Source organism: Vicia villosa, unplaced genomic scaffold (assembly GCF_029867415.1).
Source record: "Vicia villosa cultivar HV-30 ecotype Madison, WI unplaced genomic scaffold, Vvil1.0 ctg.000077F_1_1, whole genome shotgun sequence".
In the NCBI taxonomy this organism is placed as follows: domain Eukaryota; kingdom Viridiplantae; phylum Streptophyta; class Magnoliopsida; order Fabales; family Fabaceae; genus Vicia; species Vicia villosa.
This window is the reverse complement of record NW_026705001.1, coordinates 915,803-930,514: the sequence shown is the minus strand read 5'-3', so window position 1 is coordinate 930,514 and position 14,712 is coordinate 915,803. Positions and strand designations below refer to the sequence as shown.

At 35.9% G+C, this 14,712-nt stretch overlaps 2 protein-coding genes across 2 annotated transcripts; one reads left to right on the top strand and one right to left on the bottom strand.

The window, feature by feature from the left end:
• The first annotated feature begins 599 nt into the window (after positions 1–599).
• On the top strand, positions 600–1,265 carry LOC131623751 (uncharacterized). Its single transcript, XM_058894774.1, has 2 exons — positions 600–756; positions 952–1,265. The coding sequence occupies exons 1-2, from the start codon at positions 600–602 to the stop codon at positions 1,263–1,265; spliced, it is 471 nt and encodes a 156-aa protein (XP_058750757.1).
• Positions 1,266–3,240: 1,975 nt separating this feature from the next.
• Positions 3,241–5,780, bottom strand: LOC131623661 (probable aquaporin SIP2-1). Its single transcript, XM_058894670.1, has 3 exons — positions 5,336–5,780; positions 3,768–4,031; positions 3,241–3,688 (listed from the first exon to the last, which is right to left on the bottom strand). Exons 1-3 carry the CDS (start codon positions 5,624–5,626, stop codon positions 3,524–3,526), a joined length of 720 nt encoding a protein of 239 aa, XP_058750653.1. The 5' UTR covers positions 5,627–5,780; the 3' UTR covers positions 3,241–3,523.
• Between the last annotated feature and the right edge of the window lie 8,932 nt (positions 5,781–14,712).

Sequence of the window (14,712 nt, the reverse complement as noted above, 5' to 3'; positions counted from 1 at the left end):
CTCAACACAAGGCAAGACTTGTGGATAAAGGATTTCTTTAGAAAGAATGAATCAAATTTGATGAAGTTTTTGCACCTGTTGCTAGGATCGAAACAATCAAGTTGGTTGTTGGTCTAGCAAACATGAACAATTGGCACATGTGTCAAATGGATGTGAAATATGCATTCTTGAATGGCCCCTTAGATGAAGAAGATTATGTTGCCCAACTAGTTAGGTTTGTGAAATGAGGCAAAGAAATAAAGGTGTACAGGTTGCATAAAGCCATGTAAGGACTCAAACAAGCTCCAAGATCTTGGAATAAGAAGATGTATATTTTCCTAAGGGATAAAGAATTTGTGAAGTGCATCTCTGAGCATGGAGCATATGTAAGAAGAAGGAAGAGTGAATTTCTTATACCATGTCTCTATGTCAATGAGTTGTTGATAACAGGTAGCTGCAAGAAAGAGATCAAAGAATTCAAAGGTGATCTTAGCAAGGATTTTGAAATGTATGATCGGGGAAAAATTTCATATTTACTTGGCATCGAATTCTATAAGAGTAGTAGAGGATTGATGATGCTTCAAATAAGATAAGCAAGTGAAATACTCAAGAGATTCGAGATGGAAGAATGCAACCCGACTTTGAAACCTGCTGAACTAAGATTTAAATTGTCCAAAGACTCAGATGAAGATGATGTCGACCCAACACAATACAAAAGAATTATTGGGTCATTAAGGTACCTTTTTCACACAAGTCCTGATTTAGCATACAATATAGGTATGGTGAATAGATTCATGCAGAAGTCAAAGATATCACATCTAGCAGCGATAAAGAGGATACTAAGCTATCTAAAAGGAACTCTCGACTATGGCATTTTATTTCATGTAACTTATGAAAGAAAATAATTTAAGTAAGTTGGTTACACCGACTCAAGTTGGTGTAATGATGCTAAGGATAAAAAATTCACATCAGGTTATGTGTTTATGCTAGGTGGTGCACCAGTTACTTTAAGTGCAAGAAAAGAACCAGTAGTAACACCGTCGTTGTGTGAAGCAAAGTACATAGTTTCTTCTCTTTATGCATGTCAAGCACCATGGATGGTGAACTTTGTCGAAGAAATTACATGGAAGAATCATGGAGCAATTACCATGAAGATCGACAGCATGTCAGTTATCAATCTGGATAAGAATCTGATAGCACATGGACGAAGCAAGCACATCAAAATGAGGTTCCGTTATCTTGGAGAGAATGTAGCAAAAGGGAAGATGAACTTGGAGCACTACTGAATTGGGAATCAGATTGTAGACATCATGATGAAAAAAGTGTAGGTTGAAGTGTTCAAGAAATTAAGAGCAATGATGAAGATGGTGTGTTTAGATTGTAATTCCTTGTGTCGAAGCACATTACTCGACAAAAAGAAGGTAGTGTCGAAATAGCCTATTGTGTTTGTGTTGAAGTTGTGTGTCGAATTGTCAAATGAGTTGCCTTGATAGGATTTCGACTTAGGCCTAGTTTTGTAGTTAACAAAATTAGGTATTTTGGGATTTTGGGCTTTGACTTAGGGAGCAAGCAAGCTCAAGTATAAATATAGGGAGTAACCTCTATTGTTCCAAGCACATTGAACACTTGCAGTTGCAAAGAATAAGATCACAATTTGTGAGCAGAGAGAAACCCTGCAGAAAGTCTTTTTTTGTTTATCTATTTTTGTTAAATCCTAATTCACCTTTCTTCCCCTTTCTTCTTCCATTAAAATTGTTGTGCATAATCATCTTGTAACCACGGTTGGTTGAATCACTCGAGTGAAGAGTGAAGAACAAGAGATTTTGATCGGGTTAACTGAATCTTGTTCATCAAGATTAATTAGGAATTCTCCATAGGTTTGGTGTAATTCCAACACCAATGTCTCTTCATCAAAGAGATATTCACCACTTGTGTGATCATCCATCCAACCGGTCTTCTTCTTAGATGTTGCATATTTTATAGGGTACTTTCTACAGTTTCGCTTCCATGGTAAGATCCAAGTTCATTTGATTATTCTTAATCCTCGTGTGTATCACCTTCTACTTCTACACCTCTACTTCAAGAACCGCTGATTTTCCTTTGTCACGATTTTTCAAATTTAAACTATTGTTTTTATCAAACACCACATCTTTGGAAAACTAAGTCTTTTTAGATACATGATTGTAAAGACGTTAAGTCTTGGATTCTTTACTCATACGTAGTAGAATATATTTCTCGATGTTATTATCAAATTTCTTTATATTTGGATTTTGAACATGCCCATAAGGAATGAAACCAAATACTCATAAGTGATTTGGTACGTGACCTTACCAAGATTCTTCCGGGGTCATATTCTTCATAGGAAAAGTTGGACATCGATTGAGAATCTGAATATTCTAATTAACTTTCTCCAACAAAAAAATCTTTGAACATTCTTATTTGTCAACACATTTTTCATCATATCCATGATTGTTCTTTTTTTTTTCTTTCTGTGACACACCCTTTTGTCACCCTTTTTATGTGGTGTGTATGTTTGTAACAAGCTACCTCTTGCTTTTGTTACTTTCATAAACATCTAAAAATCACTAGATGTGTATCCCCCCACCCTAATCTGCGAGAAGGTATTGAATATGTTGGTTTGTTTCCTTTTGAACTCTTGAATTGAATCTCCTTAACATTTGAATGACTTCACATTTTTATTTTAAAAAGTATAACCATATTTTTCTACTAAAGTCATCAATGAAATTTATGATGTATATCTTTTATTGCTGTTGAATGTTAGATTCATTGGACCATATATGTATGACTTCAAGTATTCTCTTGGGGAAACGATTTTCTATGTTGTGTTGAAATGACATAGTCTTTGCATAAATGATATGGAGTTTCTTCATATTCATCTACATTTTGACACTTCCTTTTCCCATAACACTAATGTTAAAGTTATTGCTAAGATATACATTTTTTTGAAATTTTTCATTTAAATCACATTAAGTTTCTTGCATGTAATGTGATTGTTGCACCTCGAATAAAGGTACTAGATCTCCCCATTTTCAGCTTAATATTTCTTCATGTAAGCTTGCTTTTTCTTCTGGTAGTATCCTTATTTCCTTTAATTGTGCTTCATCGCATGACTGCTTCGCCTTCTTCCCCTTTCTTTTGGAATTCCTTCCTTAATCAGTCCCCAATATTCCTTTGATCTATAAAAAAAACTCCATCAATATGCTTCAATGATCATACTGACCATTAAGTCTTAGAATCCAATTGAAATACAAAATTTACATTATATTCAAAGTTGATAGTGTCATTTTAATTTGAGACACATTGAATTTTACATAAATAGACTAGCTACTTAATATGAAACAAAGAGGTCATGCTATGACCCTCATAATTTACAAGTTCCAACAGTGTAACTTTTTTATGCTTCCCAATCATAGGAAACTAAACACTTTACTTGTTAATAATACATTTATCCCACTACTACACTACACTATACAAACATTGAAACACAGAGAGCATCAAACTTTTATTAGAAAATGGAGTTTCTTCAATCTGATTTTCTTTTTGAGCCTGCTTTATCTTCTTTACGAGGCCGGAAAAGCCATTTGAATGTCCATACTGCAAAAATAGTTCCCTCTATGGGAGCAAGCCAGTAAACAAGGAAGTGCTCTTTTGTTATGTGATCGCCTCGCGCGTAAGCCCATCCCATCACCTGAACACGTCAGTCAAAGTTTCCATGAATATTTTTACGGGAAATAACTGCATATAAACTTGGATGTAACGGTACTTACGGATGCGGGGTTCATACAGCCACCGGTGAGATCAGAACCGAGTATGTGAAGTGTTAACTTGGAGAGACTGGAAATCCAAGTCTTCATGAAGAAATTTCCATAAATTTTAGTTGCGGAAAGTCCAAGTGAAATGCTTACAATCGCAAATGTTAGTAATCCTTCTGTCAGTGATCCCTGATGAATGTCAACATTCAAACGTGGACCCTGTCCTACTTCGGGAATGGTGTATATGAGAAATTTAACTCCAACAATAGATCCAAACACCTGAAAGGGATTCATACCATGCACTTTAGAATAACAATCTTCAATTCAAGATGAATTTTAGACATTCAGATTTAGGCCTTCGGTTGAGATGCATAAAAAACGGTTTGTGTATAAACTCAAACATGATGTAACACAACACTTTGCCATATCAAAGACAGTTGAAGCTTCAAGTATGGTGAGAACCCAAAATAAATCAGCCAGACAAGGAGAGGGATTTCATTGGAATCAAACGCATAGAAAACTATTTCTCATCGAAAAACACATGTGTCTGGACTTTGAGCCCAACATCATGGTGGTCAAAACCAAGATTTTAAATCACTACAAATTGTTGATTAAACTTGAACTGAAAATTGATAAGAAAGTCAAACATGATTCATAAATCACAAATTAACAACTAGCTTGGGTATTAACAAGTACACCTTAACAATTGGTAAATTAACCACTTCTGTTGGGATTTCGCAAGTCATCAAATATCATAAGATTGTGATTTTGATTATTACAATGTAGCCTAACAAGTTGATTGGTAAGTGAGATCCGGAAACAAGAGCAGAAACATATCTCAGAAGAATTATGGCAACAAAAGGGAGAAAGAGAATGAAAAATCGGATTCATGAGACTCTATTTTAGCTCCACCATCACATTCACCGACCAGGGTGTGCAATGCCTCAGCTAAGACCAATCAGTACCTTCAGAATGATCCGGTAATCAATTATAATCTAATATCCTAATCGACCAATTCGCATGTACTCTGCTTCTTGAGGAAGCCTTGAAATTCAATCTGGTGTATCTTAAATATTCAAACACAAATCAAAATCATTGTAGTCTAGGTCACAAATATTCCACAAACAATATACATGCAAATTCGACTTAGTGTGTATGCAGGGCCGTCTTTAAATTTTTAAAGTCTTGTTTAAATTAGTAATGTTTCAACCGTGACAAAACAACTACCAGCAAACCTATCATGAGGCTCTATTTAGCCACAATTTAACCGTGACACATTTGAGACCCTATGACGTAGCCTATCTTGCGCACCTTCAAAGATGATCCTGTGTGTATGTATGTGAAATCATATAACATGAGTGCTATTATTCATAAGAGAGACCAAGTTGATATATCTAAGCACATAATTTCATCGAAATTGGGCGCAACAGTAAATTCACACATTTAAAAACAAAAACATTCTCAATCAAACCCTAAAACCCATTCAAACATATAATGACAACAATCAATTTTTTTTTTTGTTTCCCTCAAAAAACCAACTTCATGAACCAAATAACATCACAAAGAAGATTAAGGAGATAAACCTGAGCAGGAATTCTACAACCAACACAGAAGAGAAAGTCCCCAAAATTCCCAGAGATAGCCTCAGCCAAAACAGTGAGAGGATTATAGACCCCACCACGAGAAACCTTGCCAAGGAAAGCAAACAAGAACATGTTGGCTATGGAAAACGAAAGCTTCACAATCTCGGCGAAATGGGTATGAGAAAAACCCAGAATGTTGAAGACGATTAACCGAACGACAACACCAGAACATACCCACATGAAAGATAGAACAAAATCGGAAACAAAAACCAACCTACTCCGTCGTTCCATCTTCAACTACGACAGAGGTACGATGAATTGACGATATGTTTTTGTGTTTGGAATCTGAATAGACACAAATGATACCAAAAATAACACATTCTTTAATCGCATTATTTTAGCATTCTTTTTTTTGTTAATTAAAGTTTAGATTGGTTGCTCCAAATCAAAATATGTTTTTGAGCAATATACAATTGTAAGTTGCAAAAAGGAAAAGTAAATTCTTTTTTCGTGATGGAGATTAAATATGAAATTTAATTGTAAAAGTTTAAGAAAAAAGAAGGCTTGTTTAAATTGACCAAGACTAAGTATAATGTTTATAAAATAATGAAGTAAAGTAAAATCTAAAATTAAATTAAGGCAATTCTTCGTGTCTATTTAAGCTAAATTTATACCATAAAAATTATTTTAAAAAAACTGAAATAAACAAGCCTTCTTCCATAAAAATGGAGTAGAAATATCCAAATGGATTAAGATTAAACACTTTCGTGATAGTCATTTTGAATCAGAGAAAGTAATTAGTTAAGGAATCTGATCAAGACAGTAACCAAACCTTGATTAAAATGACGAGATCAAAATTTCATAATATTTTTCTCGAGAGCTTCTTACCGCACCCTTGGGGTTCTTAGGCACCATGTGCACTTCAAAAAATGCCCTTCTATTTCTGGAGTTGTATCTCCGAGCGCACATTTTTTTACTCAGAATAGACATGTTCCATAGATGTAGCTCCGGAAAAAACAAAATTTTGGTCAAAAAAATGTGTTTTCTGATATGTATCTCTGAAAACAAGGGGTATAAATAAAAATGCGCTAGGTACTAAGAGTATCAAATAGTGGATTAAGAAACTATCTTTTTCCAAATCCTAAAAAACGAGAACATTTTTTTGCTTTTCCTTTTAGCCTTAAATAGTGTCTAAATTTCATCTAAGCTGGTTTGGTGAGTTCTCTCCTTTACTCCCAGGGATCGCTTGAAAAACTCTATTTTGTTAGGTGGACCAAAAATGGGTTATTGACCGGACATCAATTCTTTGGGAATCAACATAAGAGAGCATTTTAATATTAGGGTTTTTCATTATGAGCAACACACTTTGTGAGAGACACACTAAATATTTACTCAAAATTTTAAAGTAATAAGTGGGTGGATTCTCTAACTTATAAATGCCTAAGTCTCAATTTTTCTAACAATGTAGGATTTCCCTACACTTCGTTTCTCAAATTTTCTAACTTACAGTTATTATTCTCAATAGTAGTGAGATGGTTTCTACATAGAAATTTCTTCTTTTTATGTTGAATTAGTAACAAACCTGTCTGTATGCACGGGATATGTTTTAGTAGAGATATATTGTTATAACGTGTTTATTTTTTTTAAACTATACTAAGTATATGTTATTGAAAAAACACAAAAGTTGAGAATAATATTGGAAGAACCAAAATTGGAAAGAATTTAGTATGTAATATTTATACAAGTTTAAAATGAATAAATTTATAAGGAGACCATTTGGGTATATAAAATATTTATGTTTCAATATGTAAGTTATATGTAATAGTTTAAAAAAAATATAGGTTAAATATCTTTTTTGTCCCTACTTTCTAGGTTTATCCTTTCTATTTGTTCGTACTCGTGGCATATGTTCACCATCAAAGGTAATCAAAATTCTTAAAAAATTCTAAATTTTTGTTTTGAGCTAGGATTCAAACCTAAGACACATTGGTTGCTACCCATCTTGCTTACCATAGGACCAATTTAACTCACATTTATTTAATTTACATATGATATAATATATAATATATATATATATATATATATATATATATATATATATATATATATATATATATATATATATATATATATATATATATATATCATCTTTTTCTTAAATCTTAGTCTTCTTCCATAGCAGTAAAGCATTGAACTTCATAGTTTTTTATAGGAATTATATCATAGTTTTTCAGATTTGTTACTTATTGTCATGCTATGATTACATTAAATAGTTGTTCTTCTGAATGATTTTTGAACAGTTGTTTAGTTTTGGTGTTTCCAATGTTCTTGGATCATTTTTTTCAGCATACCCGACCATAGGTCAAACTTCAATTTGATTTTGAAACTTACAGTAGATAGTTAATATTTTGTAGTTGGTTACTTGGCTTTTGGTACCAAAACATCATCATATTTCCATATTATGTTTTACTTGAGATGAATATAACTTGAATTGGTTTTTTCCCTTTTTAAATGAGTTATGCAGAATCCTTTTTCAAGATCAGCTGTTAATCATGAAAGTGGTGCATAATCTGGAGTATCTGGAATAGTTTCGGGGATCATAATTACACGTGCACTTTTGTTTCTAACGCCACTATTTGAGAGCATACCTCAAGTTTGCTTCAAGTTTTTATAGGTCATTTATGTCAGACTAAATTTTTAAAAATTAGTTTCGGGGATCATAATTACACATGCACTTTTGTCATTTATGCTTGCACTTATTACATTAAAGTAGATTGAAATGTTAAGCAAATTTTCAAATTAAACATGGAAAGCATAACACAGAGGATATAAATCATGTTAAAGAAAACCATAGGAAAGAGATAAAGAAAATCTGAACTTCATATAAGCAAGTCATTTATATCCATACTACAAAGTTCACTAAAAATGTAAACTTTCTAATGGTGAAACAACAAAGAAAACTGTATAGAAAAGAACATCAGTAATTTAAAAAAAGTAACTTTGACATTATGCATCAATATCCTTAAAAATATAACAACAAAATCTGAAAAGCATAGCCCAGAGGACATAAAAATGAACTCCATAAAAGCGAAATCCCAAAACATCGGTACTCCATAAACGAACTCCATAAGAACACTGGTACTTACAAAATCTTAACTTTTTCATCAAAAGATTACCAAAATTAACCGAAAATCCCAGATTTATGAGTTTGGAGTAAAAGTACAGTTGATAGGGGAAAATCATCTCACAACACGAAAATCGGAACACATATGTCGTGAAGAACCCGAAAAAATATGATGAAGAACATGAACACACGTTCAACAGTGGAAGAAGAAGAAGAAGAAGAGAAAAGGGAGAAATGGGGTTGTATTACTGGTGGAATCCAAGGGAGATGTGATGGAGAAGAACCGGTACGTCTTCGACGCTTGGAATGAAGAGAGAATGCTTGTTGAAGAATGAATGTAAAAGGGAAAAAGAGAGGGTAATATTGAATGTAATGTGACCCATATTTGTCTACCGTGTAAAAGAGGATGTTTGATTATCAATATTACACAATGGATTAAAATGGTTAATGGAAAGAGAAAAGGGAATAAACATATGCAAAATTGAGAATGGGGGTGCCACTTGGAATAATGGGTAGATATGATTGGTCCATAAGAAGGTTGATTTAGCAAATTACCAAAATGAGCATTTTTTAGTGCAATTTAAAAAAAGCAAAAGGACAATTAAGGGTGTTAATAGGTGTGAGATATTGGATCGAACTCTAGTATGGTCGAAGGGTAGCTTCTTGGTTCGACAGTTCGACAGGGTTAAGCATGACGTCGAAGGTTGCTCACATGCTGGTGTCGAAGTGTGCATGCTGTAGTCGAAGACGGGTCGAGCATGCAGGTGTCGAAGATGCTAGGGTTATTAGCATGTTAAATTAGGTTTTAGTGTTTAAACCCTAATTTGTTAAGTTAGCTTGTTTATTAAGTTGGCTTGTGTAATGGGCCTTGCTGAAAAAGCCCATTAGTTAGTATGTTAGGTTTTATTATAAATAGCATACTAGTCTCTCATCATTGCTAAGCTAAAAATCCTAATTTAGGGTGAGAGAGGTTATTTGTTATTCTTGTAAACTTGTAATCTTGTTTTAAGAGAAAGTGAAAGAATAGCAGTTATAACCAATTCTTGTGTTCTTCTTCTCTTCCCTAATTCCCTATTATATTTTGTTCTTGACATCGTTTTTCACAACAAATTGGTGCGGTGAGCGTGGAGAAGATGCCTTCAACAAAGTATGAGATTGAAAAGTTCACCGGAGTGAATGATTTCGGTCTGTGGCGCTTGAAGATGAAAGCCCTACTGGTTCAGCAGGGTTGTTTGGAAGCGTTGAAGGGAGAGGCAGCCATGAATGCAGAATTGACGGCAGTGGAGAAGACGAATATGATCGAGAAAGCACACAGTGCAATTTTGTTGAGCCTTGGTGATAAGGTTCTCCGGCAGGTATCAAAGGAGACGACGGCATCAGGGTTATGGGTGAAACTTGAAAGTTTGTATATGACCAAATCGCTGGTAAATCGACTCTACCTGAAGCAAGCTTTGTATTCATTCAAGATGATTGAAGACAAAGTATTGGCTGAGCAGCTGAATATGTTCAACAAGCTGATTCTTGATCTTGAAAATATTGATGTGAAGATCGATGATGAAGATCAAGCGCTGTTACTATTGTGTTCTTTGCCTCGATCACATGCTCACTTCAAAGAAACTCTCTTGTATGGAAGAGAGTCCCTGACGTTTGAAGAAGTTCAACCAGCCTTGTACTCTAAGGACTTGAATGAACGAAAGGAGCATAAACCTTCGACTGTTGGCGAAGGTTTGGCCGTTAAAGGAAAACTCTTACGAAAGGATGGTAAGTTCGACAAGAAGAAAGGCAAAAGCCAGTCGAAGTCTTACAGTGGCGAAGCATCTGGCATTCAATGCTACCATTGTAAGAAGGAGGGTCACACAAGAAAGGTGTGCCCTGAACGCCTGAAATATCATGGAGGTAAGGATAATGGCAACGCTGCCATTGTTCAAGATGATTTCGAATCATCTGATGTTCTTGTGGTTTCAAGCAGTGACTCTAAAAAGGAGTGGATTATGGATTCAGGTTGCACTTGGCACATGACTCCAAACAAAGACTTGTTCGAGGAATTATGTGATCAAGATGGTGGATCAGTATTGCTGGGAAACAACAAGGCTTGCAAGATTGCATGTGTTGGATCTGTGAGATTCAAGCTCCATGATGAGTCAATAAGGTTGTTGACTGAAGTCAGGTATGTTCCTGATTTGAAGAGAAATCTACTTTCTCTTAGTGAATTCGACAAGAAAGGATATGTTTTCCAAGGAGAGAAAAGTATCCTAAGAGTCATGAAGGGTTCGAAGGAAGTCTTGAGAGGCGTGAAGAAACAAGGCTTGTATACCCTTGAGGCTGAAGTTGTAAGTGGTTCGACAAATGTTGCATCCACGAAACCGTTACTATAGTTTGGAAGACTAGCGGTTGTTTACCGGAAATCACCGTAAACAGTCAGTGAAAGGGGTCTGGTCGAATTAGGGAAACAAAATCTGCTTGGTGGAGACAAAGTCGAAAAGCTGAAGTTTTGTGAACCCTGTGTATTTGGAAAATCCTGCAGAGTGAAGTTCAACAAAGGAAAACAAAGAACACATGGATCCCTTGACTACATCCATGCTGATCTTTGGGGGCCTGCAAGGTGTGCATCACATTCTGGGGCAAGGTATTTCCTATCCATAGTAGATGATTATTCCAGAAAATTATGGGTATTCATCCAGAAGACTAAGGATGAAACTTTTGAGAATTTCAAAAGTTGGAAGACTCTGGTTGAAAATCAAACTGGCAGAAAGGTCAAGAGGTTGAGAACAGACAATGGCCTTGAATTTTGCAATGAGGCATTCGACAGTTTTTGTGCTGCCTTTGGTATTGCAAGGCATAGAACTACTGCAGGTACTCCACAGCAAAATGGTTTGGCTGAAAGGTTTAATCGAACTATTTTGGAGAGAGTCAGATGCATGTTGACTAGTGTCGGTTTAAAGAAGGTGTTCTGGGCTGAGGCTGTTTCGACAGCAACATATCTGATAAACAGATGTCCTTCGACAGTGTTAGATATGAAGACACCTGAAGAAGTTTGGTCGGGACATCCACCAGATCTCGACAAACTAAGAGTATTTGGCTGCATAGCCTATGCTCACATTAGGCAAGACAAAGTCGAACCTAGAGCTCTGAAATGCATGTTCATGGGATACCCTGAAGGAGTCAAAGCTTATAGGCTATGGTGCCTAGAGCCAGGTCACAGGAGGTGTATCACCAGTCGAGATGTAGTTTTCAATGAAGCTGAAATGGCTTTTAAGAAAACTGATGATGTTGGTCGAAGTACAGAAACATCTGACGAAGAGCTGGAACAGGTAGAGATTCCTGTTGAGGTGGAGCATGTTGATGCTGAATTGCATATCCCAGATGAAGTCGAAGAAGAAGCAGAAGATGCTGAAGTTGAGGAAACTGACGATGACTACCTATTGTCAAGAGATAGGTCGAGAAGAGTCATCAAGGCAACTCAGAGACTTGGGTATGCAGATCTTATAGCTTATGCCTTAATCTATGCAAGTGAGGTTCTAGACGAAGAACCTAGAGACTACAAGGAAGTTATGAGGAATCGAAATAAGACTGAATGGCTGAAGGCCATGGATGATGAGATGAAATCTCTTCATGATAATCACACTTGGGAACTGATCAAGAAACCTGTTGGGGCAAGGTTAGTCAGCTGTAAATGGATTTTCAAAGTTAAGGAAGGAATTGAAGGAGTGACGTCGAAAAGATACATGGCAAGGTTAGTTGCAAGGGGTTTCACTCAGAAAGAAGGTGTCGACTTCAATGATGTGTTTTCTCCTGTTGTGAAGCATAGGTCCATTCGAATGTTACTTGCCATGGTAGCACAGTTCGATCTTGAACTGGAACAGATGGATGTGAAGATTGCGTTCTTGTATGGTGACCTAGATGAAACGATCCTGATGAGGCAACCTGAAGGGTATGTCGAAAAGGGGAAGGAAGATTATGTGTGCAAGTTAAAGAGATATTTGTATGGGCTGAAACAATCTCCTCGACAGTGGAATAGGAGATTCGACAAGTTCATGGCACGCATAAGTTTCATTAGAAGTCAGTTTGACCACTGCGTTTACTTCAGATTTCGACCTGGTAATTCATTTGTTATTTTGTTGCTTTATGTGGATGATATTCTCATAGCAAGCAACAATGTTGAAGATGTCACGAGGGTGAAGGCTGAACTCAATAAGGAGTTCGATATGAAGGATCTGGGAGCTGCTTCCAGAATTCTTGGAATTGACATTCGAAGAGATAGAAAGAAGTCTAAGTTATGTTTATCTCAAGAGGCATACCTACGGAAGATTCTTGAAAAGTTTGGTATGTCGAATTCGAAGCCAGTTGTGACTCCAAAAAACCCTCAATTCAAGCTGAGTATTGATCAGTGTCCCAGTACTGATATGGAAAGAGCCTATATGAATAGCATCCCATATGTTAATATATTTGGTTCTTTGATGTATGCTATGGTCTGTACTAGACCCGACATAGCATACGCAGTAAGTCTTGTAAGCAGGTACATGGCGAATCCTGGAAAGGCTCACTGGCAAGCATTGAAGTGGATTTTAAGGTACATAAATGGGTCTCTGAAAAGAGTCTTAATTTATGGTGGAGCCTTAGGTGAAGATAATAAAGCAGTAATCGAAGGATATGTCGACTCTGATTATGCAGGTTGTATGGATTCTAGAAAATCTATTTCTGGATATGTTTTCACTATGTTTGGCACAACAATTAGTTGGAAAGCAACACTTCAGAAGGTTGTTGCTCTATCAACCACCGAAGCGGAGTATATTTCCTTAACTGAAGTTGTGAAAGAAGCATTGTGGCTTGAAGGTTTTGCGAAGGAGCTGAAACTTCAAGGTCGAGGTATCACTGTTAAATGTGATAGTCAAAGTGCAATACACCTGTCGAAGAATTCAGCCTATCATGAGCGAACTAAGCACATTGATGTCAGACTGCATTTCGTCAGAGGAGTAATCGAGCGTGGAGAAGTCCAAGTGCTGAAGGTTTCGACTGAAGACAATGCTGCTGATATGATCACCAAGACATTGCCGAGTTGCAAGTTTTTTCACTGTATGCAGTTGATAAAGCTGCATGAAGAAATCTAGTTTGTTTCCTTGACATTGTAGAGTTAGGTCCAAGGTGGAGATTTGTGAGATATTGGATCGAACTCTAGTATGGTCGAAGGGTAGCTTCTTGGTTCGACAGTTCGACAGGGTTAAGCATGACGTCGAAGGTTGCTCACATGCTGGTGTCGAAGTGTGCATGCTGTAGTCGAAGACGGGTCGAGCATGCAGGTGTCGAAGATGCTATGGTTATTAACATGTTAAATTAGGTTTTAGTGTTTAAACTCTAATTTGTTAAGTTAGCTTGTTTATTAAGTTGGCTTGTGTAATGGGCCTTGCTGAAAAAGCCCATTAGTTAGTATGTTAGGTTTTATTATAAATAGCATACTAGTCTCTCATCATTGCTAAGCTGAAAATCCTAATTTAGGGTGAGAGAGGTTATTTGTTATTCTTGTAAACTTGTAATCTTGTTTTAAGAGAAAGTGAAAGAATAGCAGTTATAACCAATTCTTGTGTTCTTCTTCTCTTCCCTAATTCCCTATTATATTTTGTTCTTGACATCGTTTTTCACAACAATAGGTATATTATAATCTTAGTTAGGTAGTTGATTTCATTGTTTATAAAAAAAAGTGAGGTTAAATAAATGTGATTTACTTTTCTCTACACAAATGTGATTTATAATCAGGAGCATGCACAAACTATGTTAGTAACCAAAAAAACTGTTAAACATTATCACAAATTGTGACCAAACTTATCACACTTGGTGCATTTATATGCCACCCCCAATCTTACCACAAGCTTAGCCACCCATTTAGAGTTGGCAGATCTATTGTTATAAACCTTAGCACATGCGTGGGTGTCTATAAGTGTTTTTATAGCAAAGGTGTGTTTGTGGTCCACTTTAGAGCATAAGACCAAAAACCCGAATTTAGCCTTACACTCTACCCTTACTCTATAGCTCTCATTTTTCACAAATGTAATTTTCCTCCCATTTACCTCTGACCACTCACGAATAGCATCTTCGAAGTCAACAAGTGAATTAAACTCCATACCCCACTTAAATTTAAAGTCCTTGTTGAGATGCAATTTCTTAAATCTCTCATACTTGGGCCTTTTTTCATCACCTGAATCATCTGGGTCAGAACTATTCAACTAATCACTAAAGTAGTCATCCTCATCCATGTTCT

What these genes read in the sequence shown, in the direction of transcription:
- LOC131623661 (XM_058894670.1), bottom strand. Translation starts at nt 5,626, where the DNA reads ATGGAACGACGGAGTAGGTTGGTTTTTGTTTCCGATTTTGTTCTATCT. An exon ending in GTTGTAGAATTCCTGCTCAG is followed by an intron (nt 4,032 to 5,335) that starts GTTTATCTCCTT and finishes AATCCCTTTCAG; the next exon opens with GTGTTTGGATCTATTGTTGG. An exon ending in GCTGTATGAACCCCGCATCC is followed by an intron (nt 3,689 to 3,767) that starts GTAAGTACCGTT and finishes TGACGTGTTCAG; the next exon opens with GTGATGGGATGGGCTTACGC.
- LOC131623751 (XM_058894774.1), top strand. Translation starts at nt 600, where the DNA reads ATGGAAGAATGCAACCCGACTTTGAAACCTGCTGAACTAAGATTTAAA. An exon ending in TGATTTAGCATACAATATAG is followed by an intron (nt 757 to 951) that starts GTATGGTGAATA and finishes AATTCACATCAG; the next exon opens with GTTATGTGTTTATGCTAGGT.